The 26,368-nt window shown below is 34.0% G+C and overlaps 3 protein-coding genes across 4 annotated transcripts; 2 read left to right on the forward strand and 1 right to left on the reverse strand.

The window, feature by feature from the left end:
- Window positions 1-3,431: 3,431 nt before the first annotated feature.
- LOC147291264 (rust resistance kinase Lr10-like) lies at window positions 3,432-5,775 on the reverse strand. 2 transcript variants are annotated; one of them, XM_086235074.1, is made up of 3 exons: window positions 5,129-5,775; window positions 4,657-4,683; window positions 3,432-4,526 (listed from the first exon to the last, which is right to left on the reverse strand). In XM_086235074.1, exons 1-3 carry the CDS (start codon window positions 5,769-5,771, stop codon window positions 3,457-3,459), a joined length of 1,740 nt encoding a protein of 579 aa, XP_086091200.1. In that variant the 5' UTR covers window positions 5,772-5,775; the 3' UTR covers window positions 3,432-3,456. The 2 variants fall into 2 exon arrangements, with proteins under 2 accessions (XP_086091200.1, XP_086091199.1); XM_086235073.1 differs by having other exon boundaries at window positions 3,432-4,571.
- Window positions 5,776-10,363: 4,588 nt separating this feature from the next.
- Window positions 10,364-17,296, forward strand: LOC147291265 (LEAF RUST 10 DISEASE-RESISTANCE LOCUS RECEPTOR-LIKE PROTEIN KINASE-like 2.4). The gene is made up of 7 exons (XM_086235083.1): window positions 10,364-11,147; window positions 11,446-11,478; window positions 13,074-13,106; window positions 13,393-13,425; window positions 15,134-15,166; window positions 15,295-15,327; window positions 16,085-17,296. Exons 1-7 carry the CDS (start codon window positions 10,412-10,414, stop codon window positions 17,206-17,208), a joined length of 2,025 nt encoding a protein of 674 aa, XP_086091209.1. The 5' UTR covers window positions 10,364-10,411; the 3' UTR covers window positions 17,209-17,296.
- A 3,370-nt stretch (window positions 17,297-20,666) lies between these two features.
- Window positions 20,667-21,752, forward strand: LOC147291266 (rust resistance kinase Lr10-like). Its single transcript, XM_086235086.1, is given in 2 exon segments — window positions 20,667-21,536; window positions 21,538-21,752. Coding segments are annotated over 2 exon segments (960 nt in total). The 5' UTR covers window positions 20,667-20,681; the 3' UTR covers window positions 21,643-21,752.
- Window positions 21,753-26,368: the final 4,616 nt, after the last annotated feature.

Below are 26,368 nucleotides of genomic sequence, written 5' to 3' on the forward strand. Positions count from 1 at the left end.
GGTCGATGTTTTAAATGAGAAAAACAACATGGATGCATGGATGCCAATGCATGCTAACCTACTTGTAGGTAGCTAGAGAGTAAAATAGAGTCAAGTTGGGTGGCCAATTTGACCGGAAGCCTTGAATCGTTCCACTAAAAACTAAGAGGGGCAACTTCATGGAATCTATCTAGAGAGAAGAGTTACGATGTAAAGACTAATAATATTGAAAGAAAATTCAATGGTTGTGTTTCTTGTTGCCACAACTACAAGGGCCGGCCATGAAAAAGTGTGTATGAGTTCGATATTTTTAATCAGAAAACAACTTGGATAGCAATGCAGGGTAACCCACTTGTAGCCTTGTAGGTAGAGATTAAAATAGAGTCAAGTTGGGTGGCCATTTGATCGGAAGCCTTGAATCGTTCCACTAAAAACTAAGAGGGGCAACTTCATGGAATCTATCTAGAGAGAAGAGTTACGATGTAAAGACTAATAATATTGAAAGAAAATTCAATGGTTGTGTTTCTTGTTGCCACAACTACAAGGGCCGGCCATGAAAAAGTGTGTATGGGTTCGATATTTTTAATCAGAAAACAACTTGGATAGCAATGCAGGGTAACCCACTTGTAGCCTTGTAGGTAGAGTTTAAAATAGAGTCAAGTTGGGTGGCCAATTTGATCGGAAGCCTTGAATCGTTCCACTAAAAATTAAGAGGAGCAACTTCATGGAATCTAGCTAGAAAGAAAATTCAATGGTTGTGTTTCTTGTTTCCGTTGGTAATTCGCTCTCATCAACAATGGAGCGCAACTTGATCATAATTAATTTCTTTGTTCCAACACACTATTGTTTCGGCTTAAAATAAAGAGTTATTTATAAAAATGCTCCCTCATGATACATGCCTCACTTTATATTTTAAATTTCATTTTATCTTATTTTGCTTCCCAAATTTTAATTAACATGTTTTTAATTTTCCCAATACGTCAACTCTATCAACTTTATTATCTCCTATGCTGATATGGCTTATAAACAACAAAATTTGGAGGAGTATGATTTTTTCTTTTTTTAGACTTGTGCTCACAAAAATACTCTTATAAAAATTGTCATTTATAAACCACTTTAGTATGGGAAACGAAAAAGTGAATAGAGTTAAGGAATGGAGGACAAATTGACAAGTGAATCAAAATTTAAAGAAAAAAGTGAGACACGACTCACGAGTAATAATTTAGAGGCATTTCTTTCATTGTGTTATTTTTGGTTTCTGAAATGCAATTGCAATGGTGGAATTACTGTTCGTCTCTATTATCAATGTCAACAGTGTGTTAACGCGGTCTACTGAGGACTGCAAAAGGGCTGGGTGATGGTATAGTGCTTCACTAAGGTAATATAAATTTTTTTTGTCTTAATAAGATGCATTGTAAAGTCAATTAAATTGTTTAATATTGTAATTTCATCTTATATGACATTCACTTGTCATGTTAATTTTTTCGAAGACTATATTACCAAGCTTTTGTTATAAATGAAAAAAATTAACTCCAGCCCCAAATTATTTCATCTCTAAAAAGTCATCACAATATCGCTTAAAAAATATATCTCTTATCTTATTTGGAAGCATAATGTTCATCTCATTCATTATTTTATTTTTTGTTGTTGGTCTTTTATTATATTTAGGAGGAATGTTAATTTTATTTTGTTATTTAGCTCGTAACTTTTTTCTTTGTCCGAATTTTACTCAAGAACTCTGTGCTGGTCGAACCAAGGACCATGCACAAAGCCAATTGACCACAATGGGACCGGCAGCTGCTAACTTTTGTTATTATAGAAAAAGGAACCCTAAAATCAGGATTGAGAAACTTCCAAAAATGAATTAAAAAATAATATTTCAAAGATAACATATATATTTAATTTGATAAAATAAAAAAGATTACACATGTTAATTTTCACGTTAATTTTCACAAAGACTATACTTTCACATTAATTTTTGCAAAGACTATATTTCCGATCGAGCTTTTGTTATAATATCGTAAAAAAACTTAAATTATAGAGAAAAAAAAGTCCAGCCTAAATTATAGAGAAAAAAAATCCAGCCCAAATTGTTTTAAGCCTAAAAAGTCATCAGAACATCTCTTATGTGATTCAGACAAATAAAATATTTCTCTTATCTTATTTGGAAGCATAATGTTGATTTTTTTTGTTCATTTTGCCATAATATACCCCAAATTGGTCTTTTATTATAGGCTCAATTACAAAATGCACCCACCAACTATGAGGGGTATTTCAGATTGGTGTATGAACAAAAAAAATATTTCAAATTAGTACACTAATTAATAAAAAGTTACAAAATAGCATATACGTTACAAATTCCGTCAATAAAGACATTAAATGCTAGTGTAGACAATGCTAATATGAATACCCCCCCATAGTTAGTGGTTACATTTGTAATTGAGCCTTTAATATTTTAGGGTTATTTTTGTATTTAGGACACATACTTTTAGGGTAAGTTCTAATTTAGGACAAATATTTTGGTTTGTCTTAATGTAGGACATAAACTTTCATTTTGTATTAATGAAGGAGAATCCGTTACCGTGAGGTCTTTTGTTAAAAAAAGACCACGTGTCAATTACATACACTTTTTTTTGGGGTTAAAAAGCCATTTCTTATTGGGTTTTTTTTTGCATTTAGGACACATACTTTAGGGTCAGTTCTAGTTTAGGAAACATATTTTAATTTGTCTTAATGTAGGACATAAACTTTCATTTTGTATTAATGAAAGACAATTTGTCACCTCTATCAGGTCATAAACTTTGATGGATTGTCCATTAATACAAAATGAAAGTTTATGTCCTACATTAAGACAAACAAAAATATGTGTCATAAATTAAAACAGACCCCAAAGTATGTGTCTTAAATACAAAAATAACCCTATATATATTATACGTTGAATGTTCTTTCATTTTGTTTTTTAGCTCCTAGCTTTTGTTATGTTAGAAAATGGATCCCTATAATGGGGATTGAGAAACTTACAAATAGGTTTCAATCAACTCCGCAAAAGAAGTAAAAAATAAAAATTAGTTGCAATTAACAAACATAACATATATATATTTTTTTTTTGATAAAGTAAAAAGGATAATGTATATGTTGGAGGCTTACATATATATATGGGGAATAATGTTATACTTACCACATTCTTATACCACATTTTTATACCATCTCACGTGTCATTACTTTATTGGACAAAGTTTTTCTTTTTCGGTTTTTATTTTTATTTTTTAGTGTCTAATGTATGAATGTTATGTAAGTTGCCACATAAAATGGTATGAAATTGTGGTATAAAAATGTGGGATATCTACCACTACTGATATATGGATAATGTTTTTTAGCCAGACTGTAGATCTAAACCAGGTATTCAATTAAAGTTAACCTCACCAATAATTTATATTTACGTACAATCTTGTATGAAAACATCTTTGTACATATTAATTACTCTACTTCCGCAATTGCTTCCAAATCTAGATTCAAGCGTCTTGTAGGGACACTTGCAGTTGTCTGTGTAGTACCTGTAGATGCAAAAGGATTGGGAGGCATGGTTAAGTTTTCTCCTCCTTCCAACATTTGAACTACCACTTTCATTGAAGGACGATTCACCGGGTTCCATTGGATGCACCAGAGCCCAACAATTGCAAGTTTCTTTGAAATCTTACCATCTCCTTCTTCCCTGCCAATATGGATCCGTAGGTCTTCTCTTTCTTCTAGAAGACTATAGATCCATTCTGGGTAGTAAACTTCATTGGTGGCCTCTGTGGTTGGACTAATATTCTTCCTCCCTCCTACCATTTCAAGCAATAGCATTCCAAAACTATAGACATCCGACTTATAAGACACATTTCCAAAGTTTCTAGAGAACACTTCGGGTGCAATGTAGCCCATGGTCCCCCTAGCTGTAGTCATTGACACTATACTTTGATCCTTGGAACATAACTTGGCCAAACCAAAATCAGAAATTTTTGGAATGAAATTTTGGTCTAGCAAAACATTATGAGGTTTGATATCGAAGTGTAGGATTCGTTGATTGCATCCTTGGTGGAGATATTCAATTCCTTTTGCTATGCCTAGAGCAATGTCTTGCAACTTATTCCAACCAAGGAAACAATTCTCATCATCTGCTGATGAAATGAAATCCTGCAATGAACCATTGGGAAAGAACTCATAAACCAGAGCCCGTCTATATCCATCAGCACAAAAGCCAACCATGCGAACCACGTTGACATGGTAGATATGACTCATGGTTCCCACTTCATTTATGAACTCTTCCCCATTTCCCTTACAATTGTTGAGGAGTTTCACAGCAACAAAGAATTCAGAAGAAAGCTTTCCTTTAAAAACAGTTCCATAGGCTCCTTCTCCCAGCTTGTACTTGAAGTGATCTGTAATCCTCTTTAGATCTGCATATGAATATCTACTTGGCTTGAGAGCTTTGTAATCCTCTAGAAATCTTTCAATTTTTAATTGATTCTCCTTTTCCTTTCTATCAATGCTATAAACACGATAGGCTGCAATCATCAGTAGTGACAGAATTAGTGAACCCACGGTCGCACCTACAAAAAATAACCCTTGAGTAAATATATATCCCCGGCGTCTTCTTGACTTGAAACAAAGTAAAAGACTAGTTAGACAACTCACATGCAGCCACTAATTTCTTTGTTGCACCTGCAAAAGATAACGAGAAAGTCAATTTGTCATGCATGTTTGTGAAATTAAGTATTCATAATCGTAGGAAAATCAGTTTCCTGATCTTCTACTCATACGCTCTTGAATTTATAACATACGGCTATGACTAAAGTTAAGCAAAAAGAAACAAAGGCAACCTTAGCAGAGAATCTTGATCCAAATTGATCAGTAACATATCTTCATTTAACAAACGTACGTATCATAAAACTAACATGAGTACCATTACCATATTCAATTACCAGTTTATCTAATTCATCCGGTTACCAAAACAAGTAAGCACCAAGTGAAATGTCCATATGCCTATATTTCTATTTCATGCTAGCTGGAAGATCACCCAGCAGAAAGTGTGAATAACATCATGAACAAATATGCTTGATGTAATTAATCTGTATGACTTTAGCAGAATGTATCATGTGACCCTTACTTGGTTTCGTGAAGGGAACACATTGAATTTCACTTGTGGTGCCATCGCTCTTCAATGTACACTTGCTGTCCTTTGCTTCACATTCTTTACAATTTGGTTTAGACCATTTCAAACGAAGACTATCGCTGGAAAAAAAATAAGGCGGCACTGATATAACATCATACATCTTTGTACAAGATTTTAAGGACGGAAAGGAGCTCATAGAGTAGGAAGAATCAACGGCATAAGTTTTGTAGCCCCGGCCACTAAGGCAGGGGACTTGCATATATGTTCCTCTTTCAACAGGACACTGGAATAAGGTTATGTTTTGGATTCTCGCTTTCGAGAAGTAGAAGGGGGAGTTTGGCATGTTGGGGATTTCTAAAGGCTTTACTAGCACACAATAATTTGGGTTTTGTAGTTGGATTTCCTGATTCTTATAATCTATGCGCTTGACAAAGAATTTTACTAGTACTGCACCTTGCTCATGAAAAATGGCTGACACATGTACGCTACGACGGAATGGCATATGGATAGCCAGGCCATGATCGTCCTCACACTGGGATTGTGTGCATATATTTTGGGTTGCTCCAAAGAAAGCCATTAACAATATGCAAAAGAAAGAGATGAGCATTTGCTGCATTTTTAAGGTAATAATGCCCATCAGTAATATCCTTTAAGTAGCTAGCTTAGCTAAATCAAATATAGTGGGTGGGTGGGATATGACCATTGACTGAAATGGTGCTCAGACTACTGAAAGGCGTTATTCATTAATTACCTATGACCATTGACTGACCAACTATTTGACATCATAATCACATGACTTTCCTTTTGTGCAAGTTCACCGAAGGTGCCCGCTCAAACCCCCCTCCTCTCTGTATAAATAAATGCTCATGATTAAGTACGTTTATTAAACAATTGTTAGAAATTTAATGAGTAATAAAATCGTTCCAGACATCTGTAAAGTCGTCCTTATTTTATATAGAACAAACTGCAAGAAAAGACTGATCCATCAGGTGACTTTCGTGGTCGCCTCCACTCAACCTCCTTCAATCGGAACTACAATTCACATCATTAAAATCTATCCCATCAATAGATCATACAAGCCTGGATGAGTCTCACGTCGATCAATGAGTAGCCCACCACCTCTTAGAGAATATATATAATAGAGAGTGAGACTTCTTACCTTGTCCAATTACTATGCAGAAATTAAGTTCATGAATAGATCTAGCTAGAACAACTGTATGATACATGACTTTAACGCCCACTACCATGTAACCACTTCTTGCACTTAGAATAGGGGTGTGATTTGGATTGGAAAATCTGAATCCGACCGATTCCTATCCGAAAATTTTCAATTTTATTCCGAATCCGAAATTGCCGAATCCGAAAAATGCCGAAAAAAATTGAATTGGAATTGGAATGTTTATGTAAATTCCGATTCCGATCCGAATTCCGATCCAAAAAATTCTGAAATGTTCCGAAGGCATTCCGATCCAATATTTCCAAAATTATGCCAATTTATTCCATATTATATATTTTATCATTTATTTAGTATGATACATATAACATATATTTTAAAAAGGATGACTAATACTATTAATATAAACATATGTACATTATAAATATATGTGTATCATAATAACATAAATGGTAAGTTGGTAACACAAACACCCACATTTTTCCGTACATGTAATTACTATTTTTTTTTTTATTAGGGAGGGGAATTGAAGATATGGAGCAATTCTACAGTTATTCCAACTGGAATATCCCACCAATTGTAATTACTAATTACTAAATATTTAAGCTTATTATTTTCAAAATTTCAAACATGATATATATATATATATGTGAGTAACATGTATCTACTAATGACATTTATTCTAACAATGTTGGATGAGCTCCAAAGATTAATCCCCCACCTCTAAGATATGTGCTATTAAGCCTATTATACATTCATAGTGACATTTATTTCTCTTATATATTATGTATGTTATAATATATAATATATACCATTAAACATACACAATATATATCATACATAATTTATTTCTTAACATACATAATCTAGCAATGAAAAACTTGCTAAATTGCATCTTTCTTTCTTTTTTTTCCTTCTTTTCTAGATTTTTTTTATGGTAATGGTATGAGATGGTATGGTTCTAAATGTTATTTAAATTAATATTTTAAATTTTCTTTTTAAATTGGACATATATTTTAATTACATTTTAATATAAATATTGAAATGCATCATAATCTATTGTCTTTTAATTTTTGTTTGTTTGTTAATTTCATCATTATTCTAAAAAAAAAAATCCAAACATGTTCTAAAAAATATTATGAAAATGTGAAAATTCCGATTTTTTATTCGAAAATTTCAAATGTTTATCCGAAAGTTCCGAAAATGTTATATTCCGAAAAATTCCGAAAATTCCGAGAAATCCGAAAATTCCGAATCGGAATGAGATGTTGAAATTCCGATTTTTTGGAATGGAAATTGGAACATAAATTTCATTCCAAAATTTTTTGGATTGGAATTGGAACACCCTATTTTCGATCCGATTCGGCCGAAACACACCCCTAACTTAGAAATTAATTAAGTGTTATAAATCTGGACTTAACAACTAATAAGGTCCTAATACACTTTAAGCATGCTAATAACCTTGTATATAAAAATTTTGGAACTTTAATTAAGAACATAAATCATGTCTATAGATGGGAGCTTACGCAATCAATCTCCAATCAATGGGCATTGCACTTAGTTATATCATTTTTACAATGCAGTTACACTCATATATATATATATATATCTTTAACAAAAAAACTCAAATTTTTGAATATTAAAACTCTTCAATCTCATGAAACATACTAAGTTACTTATACACACTCGAATAAACATCAATCATTCAATCCAAATAAAAATAAAAAATCTTAAAAACAAGTAAAAAATACCTTGGGGAACACGACAGTTATACCACAAAGTGGTACTGCAGTGGTTGATCTATTGTCTAAGAGAAAAACACAGACATCAACACATGTGTGATTAAGTGATTTGATGTCGTTTGTGTTCTTTTTTTTTTTTTGGAGCGGATCCATGACATCATATTTTTAACACAAGTTTTCAATGGAGCCTATTTTATATAATAGTTCAACGATCCGAATCGTCTATTTTTTAGGTCACCATTAAAAGATTATCTTTGCAAAAAATTAGATAAATCAGAAATCATTTACCTACAAGGATTAAATGGTCAACAAAATAAACACTTGAAATGTTGACTATTTAATCTTTGTTAGTAAATAGTTTTCGATTTACCTAATTTTTTGCGAAGATGATCCTTTAATGAAAACCTGGGATTGTGTGCATGTATTTTGGGTTGCTCCAAAGAAAGCCATTAACAATATGCAAAAGAAAGATATGAGCATTTGCTGCAATTCTAAGGTAATAATGCCCATCAGTAATTTCTTGTAAGTAGCTAGCTTAGCTAATTGTGTCGATACCTAAATCAAATATAGTGGGTGGGTGGGATATGTACAATATAGCTTAGCATCAAGTTTGGGAGGGAAAGCCTCATGAAATGGTGCTCAGACTACTGAAATGGCGTTATTCATTCTATGTCCAGCCTGCCATTGACTGACCGACTATTTGACATCATAATCGCAAGACTTTCCTTTTGTGCAAGTTCACCGAAGGTGCCCGATTAAACCCCCCTCCTCTCTATATTATGCCAATACATGCGTAATTTGGGGCCGTTTGTGTCTTTATAATTTATATAACATATAAATAAATGCTCATTATTAAGTTAAAAAATTGTTAAAAATTTAATGAGTAATAAAATTGTTCCAGATATCTGCAATGTTATCTTTTATTTTATAAGATCCGTTGATTTTAGATACTAAATTTCAATAGTTTTTTAGTTTAAATATCAAAATTTAATAGCATTTTATATTAGGTATTAGTTGAAAAGTCAAACATAACAATATAGTAAAGGGTACTATAATTTACAAATATTACATCACATGTCACTACAATAAAAAAAAATATGGTCAATTACAAATAAATCAATAAAAAGAATAGACATAATTAGGCTTAGGTCCTTTAAAAAACAGTTTTTAGATGGAGACCAGAGGTGTTTTAAAATTTATAAGAAAATCATTTTAATTCATAATAAAGTCCTTCTAATTTACAAGAAAATCATTTTAATTGATAATAAAATCTTTCTCCGATTTAAAGGGTATTTTCCCATATTTGAAGGGTATTTCTCCTCCTAGAGTGTAGAGTGGGCTTTGTAGAGGCTCCCAAAATTTTGAAGTTAAAACCTAACATAAAGCTGTCAAAAAAGAAAAATAAAAGGACTTAATTAAAAATCCTAAATCACTACCGGTCTTAGTCTAAAAAAGGCTCATAAAATGGACTATACTCTAAGTCTCCCAAAAAAATATTAGATTTGTGCAGCAAAACAGCTTAGAGTTTAGATCTCGAGTTTTGGGCAGAACTCTAATTCTAAACCCTAAACCTTATTTATATACTCTACACCCTATTTCTATACCCTACCACTACATAAAGTTTTGGGTGACGAAATAATTTAATTATACATATATATGCCATAATTAAATTATTTCGTCGCCTAATTGACATCATACATGCATATGCCATAATAATCACAGCATTATCAAATTTAATTATGACTTTCCTTTGGAAATTCATTTTCGTCTAAAATATATAGTTTAATCTATATCTATATATGTTAGTATTTAATTTGAATCATTGAATGGAAGCCTTACTCAGCTGTCCAAGTTAATTAAGCTATTTTGTGTGTCCAAATGGGAAATGGATAGCCATGCCATGATCATCCCAACACTTGGATTCTGTGCATGTATTTTCAGCTGCGCCAAAGAAAGCCATTAACCATATGCAAAAGTAAGAGATGAGAATTTGCTGGATTTCTAAGGTTATCCCTGTATATCCTTAATTTCTTCTAAGCAGCTAATTGTGTCAATATCTAAATAAACTATAGCTTAGCATCAAGTTTGGGAAGGAAATTCTCATGAAATCTAGGACCACAATGAAATCGTCAAACTGAGACTACTAAAAGTCTAATTAAAATGGCATTATTACCTAATTACCTATATGTCCTGCCATTGACTAGACTAGTGCAAGTTCACCGAAGGTGCCCACTCACCATCGTCCCATATAAGATGTATAATTGTCTAAATAAAACCCTCTCTCTCTCTCTCTCTCTCTCTCTCTCTCTCTCTCTCTCTCTCTCTCTCTCTCTCTCTATTCCTCTCTCCCTCTCTCCCTCAATGGGAATAAGCGGAAGGTCCATATTCAGCTTGTCTGGGTGGGTTTTAATTGTAGCCTATCTTGTTATTGTCTTTTTTGGTAAAACTTGTAACGGCGGCAAGGAGTGTACGCCTTCTTCCTGTGGCAATATTCATAACATAAGCTACCCTTTCCGACTAAAACACGATCCAAAGCACTGTGGAGAGTCACAATTTACTCTGTCCTGTGACAACAACATCACTGTATTAGAAGACCTATCTCGAAAATTCTACGTACAGGCAATCAACTACGATGACGAAACACTCCGACTCGTAGATCCTGGCCTTATTCACAGCAACAATTGCTCCTCCGTTCCTCGTGATTCTTCAATTACCATCCATATATTTGGAATTGATGACTCTACATATAGTGTGTTCCGGGGGTGGTCAACAGATGTATACTTCTTCAAGTGTCCGAATCGAATGATTAATTCTTCTCGGTATGTGGACGCTGCTCCATGCATTAATAGTCAACCAAAAACGTATGGTTATGTCACGGTTGGCGGTCTAGAAGCAGGGGAGTTGGAGGAGGGTTGCACTTTAGAGTGGATCACTTGGGCGTCGTCCTTGTCAAACTCATACGTCAATTCTTACAAATACATAGACATACATAATGCAATGGTGCATGGCTTTCAGGTCGTTTATTGGTTAGATCATCTCCCTTGCGGAAATAGCTCATGGCACATCCATTCTAAATGTTTTCCTCACACCATCTCAGGTGCGTCAATCATCCCTCTTCTCAATTATATATAGATGGAAAATTTAAAAACTATGCAAAATTTGAAATTTGAAAGAAATTTAACAATTGTTTTTTTTAATTTTAGAATCATAACCAGGGGATGTCCCCTCGAGAGCACTACTTCATATATAATTGTATTTTTAAAATTTAGTTGTACCAGACAGCTAGCCATTTGCGCCTCTGTAAGCAATATTATTACATTTTTTTATTGTTAGGAAAAGTATCAGAATTTATTTTAAAAGTATGCTAATGTTTTGCTTTTTCTTTGTTACTGTAGGCTTCTTTCGACTTTTGTGGGAATGGATTCCCAGTAAGGATCTATCTGATCTCTCCAAGAGTAGCTTTTTCATTTTTTAATCATTATATGACATTCTGAGTGGAAAAAAAAAAAATGAACTCAGGCCAAACAAGGGGGAAATTCTATCCATACCTTATTTTTTTTCCGCTATTCGTACATACCCCTATTTTTTTTTGTTAAATTAGAAAAAGCCAAAAAAGTCACTTGTTTCATTCTTTTATTTCCGCTACACGTACGTACCTTTTTTATTTTTTCAGTAGTACTAAATATTTTACATTTTTATACCACAATTTCATACTATTTTATGTGCCAACTTACATGGCATTCATACATTAGACACTAAAAAATAAAATAAAAAACTCAAAAAAAAAAAAAAAACTCTATGTAATAAAATAATGACGTAAAATGATATAAAAATGTGATAAATATAACATTATTCTCATTTTTTTTTTATTATATGACATTTATGTGTGAATGAAACTCTATTCTATCATAATTCTAAATCATTGGCCCACCATTTTCTTCATTTGGATTAATGTGAAACTTAACCAAACCTACAAAAATTAAAAGTGAAATTCTTCTCTGAACGTGAACACTACTATTACTGGCACTTCTCTGTCCCAACCAAAGGCATATGGTTATGTCACAGTTGATTATGTCCCAGCAATATTTTCGGCTTTGAGCTTGGATACGAGTCATTTCCGTCTAATCCTTGCCCTTTCAGCTTCTATAATAAATGTTTTAATCACACCATCCCAGGTGCGTCAATTCTTAAATATCTTTCTGGCAATTGTCAATTTACTTTCCTATTGCAAAATTACAATTCTTTTCTTTAAAATTTAGATTTTTTTTTAAAGTCTATTATAGAGAATAATTTATTTTTTTAAGGTCCACAGTAAAAAAATAAGTCTCAATACAGTTCACTTTCATATTTGACTTTTAATTTCCTTGAATTTGTACAAATATCCATCTATGGTCGGTTCCCCAGCCCACGCGGCCACGCCAGCAACTCTCTTTCATTTATCTCTTTTTATCTGTCTCCACTAGGAGTGTGTGAGGCCACCGGATCTAAGGGGTACTGGCAGTGTACGGGTCTCCAACGAGGAGGGAGGAGGGCCGGCTGGATTGGGATTGCTGGACGGGGATTTTTCAATTTGTTTCATTTATTTTTTAGCCAATTAATATTTTCTTGTGTTTTTTTCTTTCAAAATAAGGATTACAAAAAGGGAAGTTCGATTTTTTTTTTTTTTTTTTATGGGTTAATTTGGGCAAATTCAAATGCAGGAGACGAGTAAAACTTCAGGTATGAAGAGTGAAGAAGTTCCTTAAGAAAACATATGCTCTATTAGAAATCAATAGGTTAAGTGTGCAGATGTGGCACCTCTTAACCCATTTCCATTCTTTGATTGTTAGGATTGATAGTTGGGTACCATCGAGTTAGGGGGGATGCTGATCCAGAATGAATCATTGCACCAAAATCCATATTTGACTCCGAAAGCAATATTATATATTAATTTTGTTTTTTAATTTTTTTATCTTTATTTCTTAGCAAAGGCATCAGAACTTGATTTAAGTGTGCTAATGTTGTTTTTTCTTTGTCATTGTAGATCGTGTTGGACATCTTTGGGATGGCATTCGCAGTAAGCATCTTTCTCTCTCCAAAAGTTATTTTTATTTATTTTTATCTAGTATACGGAATTTTATAGTGAAGAAAAATGAATTTGGGACAAAGAAAGATAGGTGTAGACATTGAATGAAATATATATGCTTTATAATCAGAATGTGATTCTATAATCAGGGCACATGAAAATGAGATAAAATTGCTGTATATATATAATGTGGCAGCCATATGTATATATCAGAATTTGATTGTAAATTCTATTGACTAAGTGGACTAATTTTTTTTCTTATTTTTTGTCACTGTAGCTCTCCCTGCTTCTGGACATAACATATTTATCCGTAAGAAATCTCTCTTCAAAAGTATTTTACTTTTTAAGTTACAAGCTTACATGACAATTAGTTGTTAGTGGATAAAAATGAACTTGGGACTACGTACTCGACTGGGGGATGGTTACCACATGCACTACAAAAAGTAGGGGTGGATTCGGTCCGGTTACCGAATCGAGCTTGGGTAAGTAGTCCTAAGTGCTAAGAAAAACGTTAATTAGGGATAATATTTTTTGATAATCCTCATTGAAACCACACTGTGGTATATATTCAGAGAGCTAGGTCAAGATTACAAGAAGGAATCACTATACAATTATTATAATCACTAGTGTGATGGATCCAGAAATTTTATCCCGGGGGGTCAAACCATTCAGACATTTCATCGAACAGGTTGTGGACGTGCTTGTAGGTGGTAATTCCGGGGGGTCAAACCAGTGATTTTGGCAAGGGTTTTCTGGTGGGCGGGTGGTTAGGCGACCATCCTTGTCCCTTAGTGGATCCGTCTATAATCACTACCCGTAAATTTTTGGTCCTAATTACAAGTTGACTTTCTGACTAATTAATTACATTAATTAGATGGTTGACTCATGCCAACACTCCTCCTCAAGTCGGTGCGTGAATATCGCACATGCCCAACTTACCAAGTGAGCCTACAAACACCTTGTTAGCCACTGCTTTAGTAAATACAATTGTTAGTTGATCCTCGGACTTCACAAATGGAAAACTAATAATTCCACCCTCAAGCTTTTCTTTGATAAAATGTCGGTCAATCTCCACATGTTTAGTTCGATCATTTTGAGCAGGGTTATGAGCAATGTCTATGGCTAACTTATTATCACAATTAATGTAGATTCATTGCTACTTTTGGTTTAAAATCCAAGTCAGTCAGCAAGTTTTTCAAGCAGAGTAACTCACATACCCCAAATTCCATATTTCTATACTCAGCTTCGGCACTTGATCTTGCTACTATTGGTTGCTTCTTACTTCTCTAAGTCACAAGGTTTACACCTACAAAGGTGAAGTATCCTGAGATAGATCTTCTGTTGTCATCTGAACCTGCCCATCAGCATTAGTACGTATAGCCTTCAACCTTCATGTGACTATGATTAGAGAACAATAGACCTTTTCTTGGAGTAGATCGACTTCAAATATCTCAATATTTGCTGTATAGCATCCATGTGAGGTTTGTGTGAGTCATGCAAGAACTAACTCACCACACTTACTGCATATGCAATATCTGGTCTGATATAAGATAAATAAATCAGTTTTCCCACAAGCCTCTAGTATCTCCCTTTATGAGTAAAAGATGCACTCAACCACTCAAATAGCTTATGATTATGCTCAATAGGAGTATCAACTGGCTTACACCCGAGCATCCATGTTTCAAATAACAAATCAAGGATATATTGTTAAGCTTACAAAGCACAGAGACCTGAACATGTGACTTGTTAAGATGAGCATGAAGTCTAGGTCATTTTTACAAGCCCAATACTAGAAGGAATTCTCTACAAGCCTTTGAAGGACAACCATTGCTCATTAAAACAAGTACACCTGATACATTAACAAAATAATAAGCAAGGCCCGTTGAGTGACCTTAAGTTGCTGTTTATTTTTTTCATCCAGATATTGCATAGTTCATTATGGTGTACGTATTTGGGCTTGCACTTCTCAAAGTTATTCAAGTCTTTGATTTTGTTCACTTGTGGTGTATTTCTCGCAGGTTATCAAGGAGTGATCCTCGTTAACAATATCGGTAAGAGCTTATATTTCTTGCATATAACCAAGTCTTTGACTTTGTTCACTTTTCAAGCTTCTAGTTATAATTATCTTCAATTTTGTTAACTTTTGTTATTTTGCTCACTTGTGTTATATTTCTTTCAGATCGACGATTGGTGGCACCTCTCATTGGCACAGGTAAGAGCTTATATGGGGAGTGTTATACTTACCAAATTATTTTTTAGGTCCATTAGATATAAGGGTGGGACCACTAATATATATATTGTTGTCCTAAAGGACAACCAGTCCAAAATATTTAGTTGCAGGCCAAAACTGCTACCGTTGCATTTGCCTCTGCGGGAGATGCATCTACCTCTGGGGAAGATGTATCTGCCTTTTGTGGGAGATGCATCTGCTCCTATGGATGATGCATTTGCAATTTTTTCCTTTGTGGAAGATGCATCTGTCATTCTATCCTTTACACCAACTTATTAAGATATGGTTTTTCTCACAAATTCTATTAGTAGTTTGTACTAGTATCGAATTTTCTATTTTTTTTTTTTTTACTTTTTTTTTTCTTTTTCACAGAATAATGTTTATTTAATTAAATTTAGATCCACGCTAAACCTAAGATACTGACATGATCATGCATGTGGTGAACATTAGTTGACTCTAGCATTATTAGTTGGAACTTGTGTTTATGTTTTTGGCATATATTCTCTTATTTGACATGAAAAACAATAGATCGCATTGGAAACAAGAGAAAGATAATAACCCCATACTAATAGCTAGCTAGCAAGCAATATATTACCCAATTTTTATTAAAATAATTTGATACCTACTAAAGCATGTGATTTGATCCAAGGCATAGTTCAAACAAACAAAATGTTTAAAGCAGGAGCAAGAAACGACAAATTTATTTACTCATGATTATTTTGGTGATGTTGCTATACAGGACTGCTTTTTCTATTAAAATTGATACTTGGAGGCCCATTTGTGATGGCGCTTTTGATCTATAAATGGCGAAGAAGACACTTTTCAATGTATAGCACCATTGAAGATTTTCTTCACGGTGATAATAACTTAAAGCCGATACGGTATAGTTATTCAAACATTAAGAAGATGTCAAATAGATTCAAGGACAAGTTGGGTGAAGGAGGCTATGGCTCTGTATTTAAAGGAAAATTACGCAGTGGCCGTTTTGGAGCAATTAAGATGTTGAGCAAGCCCAAAGCTGATGGACAAGACTTCATGAGTGAGGTAGCTACAATTGGGAGAATTAACCATGTTAATGTGGTGCAACTCATTGGCTATTGTGTCGAGGGATCAAAGCGTGCTCTAGTATATGACTTCATGCCTAATGGGTCTCTTGATAAATATATTTATTCAAAAGAAGGAAGTATCCTCTTAAGTTGCAAGCAAATGTATGAGATTTCTCTTGGAGTGGCTCAAGGAATTGAATATTTACATGAAGGTTGTGATATGCAAATTCTGCATTTTGATATCAAGCCTCATAACATTCTTCTTGATGAAAATTTCGTCCCAAAGATTTCTGACTTTGGGCTTGCAAAATTATATCCAACAGATAATAGCATTGTCTCTTTAACGGCAGCAAGAGGAACAATGGGATATATGGCTCCAGAGTTGTTCTATAAAAATATTGGTGGCGTCTCATACAAAGCTGATGTGTATAGTTTTGGAATGTTGCTGATGGAAATGGCAAGCAAAAGAAAGAATTTAAATGCATTGGTAGAGCATTCAAGCCAAATCTACTTCCCCTCATGGGTGTACGACCAATACAATGAGGGAAAGGATTTGCAGATAGGTGATGTTACAGAGGAGGAAAGAAAAATAGTGAAAAAGATGGTTGTAACTGCCTTATGGTGTATTCAATTGAAGCCAAGTGATCGTCCTTCAATGAACAAAGTCATACAGATGCTCGAAGGAGATGTTGATGGCCTAGAAATTCCTCCGAAGCCTTATTTGTGCCCACAAGAGATTCCTGTCTGTGATGCTCAAGATAATTTGAATCCAGCATGTTCTAACGTGGAGCTAACATGTACTCTGTCAGCTAGGTGATGATCAGGATTTAAACAATTTGAATTTCAATGTAATTTTAAATAACGAACATCGTCTTCTCAATTATATAAATATATATTTGGTGATAGTTCGAACTTTTGGGGTATAATTAATTGGAATACAGAGTTGGCTCTCAAATAACATAGTCCTCTATGGATTGAACTGGTTCAAGCGGGTCCAGCCCATTATTAATTTCTCCTAAGCAGCTAATTGTTTTGATATCTATATCAGATATAGTGGGTGGGTTGGATATATATGTCCAGAATAGCTTACTCTTTTCAATGAACAAAGTCAAAGAAATATTGTTGGAAGGAGATGTTAAAAGCTTACTGAAATGCCTCCCAAGCCTTATTTGTGCCCGCAAGAGATGCATGTGGCCATGTGGGTGATCTTGAAGACAATTTAAATCCAATATGTTCTAATGTTGAGCTAACATGGTTTTCTCAGCCAGAGCTTGAGGAGGACATATTCAACCCATTTGAGTCTCAATGTAAATTACTTGTTATATAATGTTTGAAACGTGACATTTTTCCATAAGATATATTGTGTACGTACGCCATGGCTCCTGGTGCATTCACTATCATTTACATAACTTAGGCCCACCCTGTGATCAAAAGATATATAACTAGCACAACTTAATTAGTAGTCAATGCATTTGCATATTACACTATCATAATTATTTATTTGCTTTGTTTTACTTGGGAAAGTACATATTCGAATTTGAAACATCTTTAACATTGTGAAAAAAAAAATATAGAAAAATTATGATTAAATACTAAATGCCAATATTTTTCAGCAAAATAGTAAGATATTAATTATTTTTAGTTTAGCTTTAACTTAGAGCAAGACATTTTGAATTAAGTCACAAATCTATATGAAATGTGAATTTTTTGACACTAATAGCTCAGAAAAAGTGTGGGGCGCTCGGTAATCTTCCGTTGGTTTTTTTTCTTCTAGTTTGGTATATAGATGTGGTCGCTAGACAGTCACAGTTTTGACTGTCATGCAGTCACAGTTATGAATGTATAAAATTTATAACAATTCAAAATTTATAAGAGTTTAAGGCTTTTGATTTCGACTTGAGGAATGATGTCTTACACTAGAGACTAAACATTAAAACTTAAGCCTCTCAACACTAAAAAAACAACAAATGAACTAAGTTGTGGTTGTGGCTCAGTAAAAAAGTTGTTACCATTGCACAATCACAGTTGAGTTTGTAAACCAACAAAAAATATTAATTTTTCGAGTGCTTGAAAAGTGTTGAGCGCTCGGTAGAATCATATATTTTAAAGTTGGTACTTCAACATAAATATAGTATTTAAAGTGAAATGACAGAAATTTTTTGTAATTAAAATGAAAAAAATATTGAAATTTTAGTACATAAAGTTAACGGATCTAAAAAAATACTACTAAATCGTAATTAATGCACAAATAATACATAATGCACGATATTTTTTTTCTTTCTACCGATTTTGCTTTCAAAGAAAAACTTTCTTCCGTATATTTGTGTTGATGTCTAGTTTGGAGCTTTTCATAATAACTTTTTCGAGAAATTATATGTGAAACAAATTTTTTGGCTGATGGTTTAACTTTTCCCGGTTTCTCTTTAAACTCCATTTAGATTTTGGGATTTGCACTAGTGGTCTCTCTTTTAGACTTTCAGTCGTTTCAGGCTTTCAGCTTTTAATTTTGGTAAACGAGGTTGTGGTTGTTTTTTCGTGCGATCAATTTTAAAATTTCCTTTATTGCTGTAAAAGAAAAATATCAAAAAACTTTTATCATTTTTTTTTTTTGGAAAAAAACAATTGAGCATTTTTTTTGGGAAATTTTTATTTGGAAAAATGGACAGGAGTACAGGACCATAAGAAAATAGAAGAGGAACATCACTCAAAACTCAAAAACCTACGACCCTACAACCCCCAAAGTCTGAGAGAGTGTGGTTTCGACCCGAAACACCATGTCGGTGTCCGAGGAAAACGCCAACATCCGAGACCACCACCGCCGGTTACTGGCGCAGAAATTCGAGCTCCGGCGAAACCTCTACAAGGCCCTCTGCAAGGACCCCAGCCTCCCCGGCGAGCTCCGCGAGGAGAACCGCTACAAGCTCTCCAAGCTGCCCCGAAATAGCTCCTTCACGCGCCTCCGCAATCGCTGCATCTTCTCCGGCCGCGGACGCGCCGTCTACGAGACCTTCCGAATGTCCCGTATTGTCTTCCGTGCGCTGGCGTCCAAGGGCATGCTCAATGGCGTCAAGAAGGCGTCTTGGTAGTTGCCGAAACGGTGCGTATTGGGTGCTTCATGTCCATTATTTTCTTATTCTTTTTGCAGTGCTTACGAATATTTATTGGGCAGTCTCTTTTCTTGAAATGGGTTTCTTGTGAATTCGAAATACTAGTGCTATTGAAGAGAATTTGATGCTGAGGAAATTGCAAAATGCTTATTGGGAAATGGAAATCTTGATAATTCTTAGAAACTAATTCAGAGTAGGAGAAGTTTGGGCTGTGAGGGGCAGAGATTTGAAGATGTAAAAGATGCTAATTAAATCAAGTTCCTTTCTGAAGTATGTCATGGCAATCTGATTTTCTTACCGAAATTCTTTCTGTGGCAACCTAGGGGTTAGTACAATATGTTGGTTATCCAAATTGCCGGGTGATTAGTTTACAAACTAATCACACACACTCACTGCACAAAGACACATTTCTTCTTATTGCTTATTTTATTTTAAACTTACAAACATACAACTCTATTTATAGAGTTACAAGCACACACACAGCCACACTAGCTTGGTAGATCACACACTTTGATCTTACCTACCCAACTAGAGGAAATGTATAGAGGAGGATTATCCTCACCTAACACACCTAAAAACAGAAAACTTAAACAAATGCATAAGTGGTCTTAACACTCACTTAATGCATATTGATGGCTTGTCAACAAACCTAAGTGCATGATGCACTTTGATTTGTTTAACTCCAACACAATATATATAGTTTATGCTCGAAGTACAAGCTGAGTAGCTGACCGAATAAAAAATAATAACTATGCAAGGCCCCATTGCAAGATCGAGTTGTTCATCTTTGATATATTATGTTCATTTTTGTTGTTCATACTAATGAATTTGGGCTTGGACTTAATTTGGGAGTTATTTAAGTCTTTGATTTTGTTCATTTTTCGTTATATTTTTTTGCAGACCATCGATATGCAGCACTCGCTTTCATCGGTAAGAGCTTGCTTCTTCTTTTAGCTTAGACTAATTATCAGCATATAATAAAAAAGGCGGCTAATATTCTTGATTCTCTTGGTGATTTTCCTGTATAGGTATATTTGTAATGTTAAGAATTATACTTGTGATTTGGCTTTTGATCTATAAATGGCGAAGAAGGCATTTGTCTGTGTATAGCACCATTGAAGATTTTTTGCGAAGGGACAACAACTTCATATCAATAAGGTAATCTTACTCAAATATTAAGAAGATGACTAGTAAATTCAAGGACAAGCTGGGTGAAGGCGGTTATGGCTGTGTATTTAAAGGAAAGTTACATAGTGTCCGTTTTGTAGCAATTAAAATGTTGGGCCAGTCCAAAGGTAATGGACAAGATTTCGTCAATGAGGTAGCTACCATTGGAAGGATTCACCATGTCAATGTGGTGCGACTAGTTGGTTATTGTGTTGAGGGGTCGAAGCGTGCTCTAGTATATGACTTTATGCCTAATGGGTCTCTTGATAAATATATTTTTTCCAAAGAAGGAAGTACCTGTTTAAGTTACAAGAAAAGTTATGAGATTTCTCTTAGAGTGGCTCAAGGGATTGAATATCTACATCAAGGTTGTGACATGCAAATTCTGCATTTCGATATCAAGCCTCACAACATTCTCCTTGATGAGAATTTCATACCAAAGGTTTCTGACTTTGGACTTGCAAAATTATATCCAACAGATAATAGCATTGTCTCTTTAACGGCAGCAAGAGGAACAATGGGATATATGGCTCCAGAGTTGTTCTATAAAAATATTGGTGGCGTCTCATACAAAGCTGATGTGTATAGTTTTGGAATGTTGCTGATGGAAATGGCAAGCAAAAGAAAGAATTTAAATGCAATGATAGAGCATTCAAGCCAAATCTACTTCCCCTCATGGGTGTACGACCAATACAATGAGGGAAAGGATTTGCAGATAGGTGATGTTACAGAGGAGGAAAGAAAAATAGTGAAAAAGATGGTTGTAACTGCCTTATGGTGTATTCAATTGAAGCCAAGTGATCGTCCTTCAATGAACAAAGTCATACAGATGCTCGAAGGAGATGTTGATGGCCTAGAAATTCCTCCGAATTAAGCCTTATTTGTGCCCACAAGAGATTCCTGTCTTGCATATTCAAGATAATTTGAATCCAACATGTTCTAACGTGGAGCTGACATTTACTATGTCAGCTAGGTGATGATCAGGATTCAAACAATTTGAATATCAATGTAAGTTTACTTGTTACGATGGGTCAAGAAAGGTAGCCTTATCTTTATATAACGAACAACGACTACTTAATTATATAAATATTTTGAAACATGAGTCTTTGCTATGATTTTGTCTATCCATTATGCGGATGCAGGGATTGTAAAAAATCAAATATGGCAGACATAAATGGAACTAGAGATATCCATTGGTTTACCAGAAACTAATACATGATATTAATTCCATGTATTAATACCTATATATATCTCATTGAGTATATATGGATCTACTTGGAATTTCTTATTCTCTTCCTTCTGTTCTACTTCTTATGAACTCTACCATCCATGAATTAGTAGATGGACTCTATGGAGCTGCCTTCTTTGTTAATTGGACAGGAATTGAGGTTTGGTTATCAGTACCATATCTGCTGAAGGAATAAAATCTGTGAACCATTTGGTAAGAACTCATAAACAAGAGCTCTTCTAATTAACCCATCAGCACGGAAGCCAATTTACCAAACGAACCAGATTGACATGGTGGATAATGATATGACCCAGTGTTCCCACTTCCTTGAGCAAATATCACCCGGTGGCCAATTTTATTTGAGTGATCAATTTTAGATATAATATATATGAATTTAAAATTGTGGGGTGCATGGGCTGCAGCCCGTGCAATTTTCTTTTTCTAAATGTTGCCCAAGTATGTTTTATACTCGGCTAATCGGCTTATCCCCAATTTCAACCCCAGTTCACCTACACAGAAATGTAACTCAAGCGTTTTGCACATTTGAAAATTTTCAAAAGAACAAATGCATGTGACTCTTCAATTTCGATAAGGAAAAAAGCAGTTCGCATGGTATGTTTAGCCCATCCCATTTAAAATCCTAGATTCGCAGCTGCAAAAGATAAAGGAAAAATAAGACTGTCACATATGCATCTGTATATATATATATATATATATATATATATATATATATATATATATATATATATATTGTGGCTGGAAAATGTATATATCAGAATTCGATTTTAAATTCTAATGACTGAGTGGGCTAAACGTTGTTTCGTATACTGGCAGTGCAGATTTCTTTTATCCTGGACATCATATATATATTCGTAAAAATTCTCTCCTCAAATGTATCTTTATTGTTTAGATTCTATCCTCAAGTTACTGTATCTTTATTGTTTAGATTTATTACCTTTTACGGTTAATGACTCTTGAAATGATTCAAAATGATGCAAGTTTAATTTTTTCCTTAAACTAACAAGAACAACTAAGCATTGTAACAAGAATGACATTCTGCCAAACGTTTGCAGCTGCAACTGTAGCACAAGCTCAACCAGTACAATAACAAACTAATAAGCAAGGCCCATTAAATGATCTCAAGTTGCTCTTTTGTTTTCGGTCCAGATCTTCAGTTATTCATTCTAGTGTATTTAGGCTTGCACATCTCAAAGTATGTCAAGCCTTTGGTTCTGCTCACTTTTGTTGTATATATTTCTCACAGATTATCGAGTACTCTCCTCATTAAAATTGGTATGAGCTTCTATTTCTTGCATATAATCAAGTCTTTGACTTAGTTCACTTTTTAAACTTAAAGTTAGGATCTATAGAGAAATTACTTAGAAATACATTTTGTGCAACAGCACTTCCTATCTGATAGAAAAGGATTCCATGATCTTGAACCAATCTTATAATTAATCTTCAATTTGTCAACTTTTGTTAATTTGTATTTTATTTCTTGCAGATCAACCAACGATGGGCACCACTCATCGGCGGGTAAGAACTCATTGTTACACTCACCAAATTTATTTTCAAATTATTGGTTTTTTACAAAATAATGGAAGAGAATTTAATTTATTTAAATATAAACCCACTCTAAACCTAATGGTAATTCTAGCATTATTAGTTGGAGCTCATATATATACAGACTCATTCAAGTAATAATGTCTTTACTTTAAGAAAAGTAAGAAAGTCTTCTCTGTGTAACACCTAACAATGCAGTTAGATGATCGAAACAGATCATTTTTCAACTCCCTCATCAAAAGTCATCAATGTAAAAAATCAGTCAAATCGGTGATTATTTGGTCGTTTAAACTATGCAGATAAATACAGTCCGTCAGATAAAATTGAAATGATGTTAACTGTAATAAACTAGCTAAACCGTTTTTGATTTGACTGATTTTTTATAAAGATTATCTTTGAATACAGTTTGTCATATATATACCCTTAGCACATATTTCACCTATCTTTCATAAAAAACCAAAAGAACAATTTGGAAACGAGAGAAAGGTAATGACCCACACTAATAGTTAACAATATGATACCCAATAAGAACCGAAAAAAATGAATATTTAAATGAATCTATAATTATATGTCGGCATTTTTATGGAATAAACACTTTACAAAAACGAATTGATTAATTAAAGGACAACAGTGAAACAGTTACTTGTGGGCCAAAAGTAATTTGCAATCTTAAGAGTCACCACCAGCCCAACAAATGTGACAAATGTATTTTAAACTCCATTCATAGTCATTATAAGGGATTATTAATTCTTGTAGACCTTGCTACATGCTATTTATGCTGGATGTTGTGGAATGAGTGCAATGCTCTCGTGTATGATAAACCATTGCTTCAATATTTGACAATTCAAATTTTACCGTATTGAAAGAATAAGCTTATTCTACCATACATCATATAAATAAGAGATAATTATGCTTAGATTATTTAGAAAAACAGTTTTTATAAAATTTATAAGAAAATTCTTTTAATTCATAATAATTTATAAGAAAATCATTTTAATACATAATAAAGTCATTTTAATTTATAAGAAAATCCTTTTAATTCATAATAAAGTCTTTTCCAGATTTGAATGGTATTAAGCTGTCAAAGAAGAAAAATAAAAGAACTTAATTAAAAACGTTAAATCATTACCGGTTCTAGTCTAAGAAATATTTGTAAAATGGACTGAACTCCAAGTCTCCCTATAAATAATATATGGCCCCCTCCCCACAAAATATTTATATGAATTTATTCTTGAAAACTTAACATGGATCTTCATAAAACAATGTTGGGTATTGACATAATTTAGTATTTTATGTTTATTGATGCTCAGGATCTTAATTTGATGGGAAGCTTTGAATCAGTTAACTTAAATATTGTTTATATAAGTGGCCAAAAAAAAAAAATTTGTTTATATCATTTAATGCTGAGAAGAACTAGATGTGTGAACTAAACGATAGACCATGATGATCATATATTCATGTGGATACCGACCCTAGTGGGCTCATAACTATAGTATCAAATTCACGTTTAGTATTTTTTATAAAATTCAGGGATTTAGTTTGAAATTTTGAATTTTCTAAAAAATCAATTTGATAATTTGACCTCATATAAAAATAGTAGTAGTCAAGACGAGTCCATAGAAATTTTTGAAAATTTTTCTTTTTTCAAAATGTGTCTAGGGACTAAATTGATGTTCGATGACAAAGATGAGAGATGAAATTAATTGAAAATGTACTTTAGAGACCAATTTGATGTTTGAGTGAAAATAGAGAGATTATTGGTGATAAAAACCGTTTTCTTTACAAGAATCTATAATAAAGAAAATTAAAGAATAATGAAACAACTGGAGATGGAAACTTCTAGATTTAGAACTGGAGTCAGGGACGGACGCACAGCCAAGGGTGGGGGGTCGGGCGACCCCCCGAACGGCGGAGCACGCAAGCTTAGACCCTTCCACGGCGACGCCAGCGACCCCCCGACTTGAAGAAGGCGACCCCCCGACGCGAAGAAGGCGACCCCTCGACCCCGACGGCTCGACGTGAAGAAGGCGACCTCCAGGGCGCCAGCCTCCAGCCTTCCAGCAGCCATCGTCGCCATCGCCAACTCGCCATGATTGCGTCCCTGGTTGGTTCGGTGTTCCTGAAATTCTGAGAAACAGAGAGAGAGAAGAGAAACAGGGCTGAAGAGTGAAGACAGTGAAGAGGGGGCTGGGCTAGTGGGCTACGGGCTATTAATTTTTTTTTTAAGTTCCTACTCAAAACGACGTCGTTTTGAGCTAGGAGTTTAAAAAAACAAAGAAAGACTACCCAGGCAGTGACCCGTGTGTGGCTGTGTCATTGTCTGCTCTTTCAGCTTCTTCCCCAAATCGAATCCCCTCATTCATTAACAGTAAAACCCACACAGACAGAGCCCAAGTGCCCAACCCAGCCAGCCGTGAGTCTTTGACGCCGTCGCCCCTGTTGCCCGCCGTCGCCCCTGCTGGCTGCTGCCCAGTGCCCCTCAAAACTCAAGTTTGAAGTTCCAATTTTATTTTTTCAAGTAAGTTTAAAGTTTCAAACCCTAATTCCTAATTCTCAATTCACTTTAAATTTATAATATATGTTGTTTTTTAATTAATTGATAAGATTATTGTAATGAAATTAGACGAATTAGTGGTTTCTTGAATCTTGATGTTGATTTAATTATTGGTTGATTAATTGATTATGGGTTTTTATTGTATATTTGTATTAATATGATTATTGATTTATTGGATTGTTGGATTGTTGTTGATTATTGTTATTACTTTCATAATTTGATTAATTAATTATGAGTTTTTATTATATTAAGTTGATTATTGGATTTTGGCTAATTATTGTTATTACTTTGATAAATTTGATAAATTGATTATTGGACTTTAATTGATTATTGAAAATTGGTTTACATGTGTAGAATT

This window comes from Dryas octopetala, chromosome 3 (genome assembly GCF_963921425.1).
Source record: "Dryas octopetala chromosome 3, drDryOcto1.1, whole genome shotgun sequence".
In the NCBI taxonomy this organism is placed as follows: domain Eukaryota; kingdom Viridiplantae; phylum Streptophyta; class Magnoliopsida; order Rosales; family Rosaceae; genus Dryas; species Dryas octopetala.

Coding starts and splice junctions, on each gene's coding strand:
- LOC147291264 (XM_086235073.1), bottom strand. CDS start 5,771: ATGGGCATTATTACCTTAAAAATGCAGCAAATGCTCATCTCTTTCTTT. Junction 4,684..5,128: donor TGTTCCCTTCACGAAACCAA/GTAAGGGTCACA, acceptor TATCTTTTGCAG/GTGCAACAAAGAAATTAGTG. Junction 4,572..4,656: donor AAAGAAATTAGTGGCTGCAT/GTGAGTTGTCTA, acceptor TATTTTTTGTAG/GTGCGACCGTGGGTTCACTA.
- LOC147291265 (XM_086235083.1), top strand. CDS start 10,412: ATGGGAATAAGCGGAAGGTCCATATTCAGCTTGTCTGGGTGGGTTTTA. Junction 11,479..13,073: donor TTTGTGGGAATGGATTCCCA/GTAAGGATCTAT, acceptor TTGTCATTGTAG/ATCGTGTTGGACATCTTTGG. Junction 15,167..15,294: donor GATCCTCGTTAACAATATCG/GTAAGAGCTTAT, acceptor TATTTCTTTCAG/ATCGACGATTGGTGGCACCT.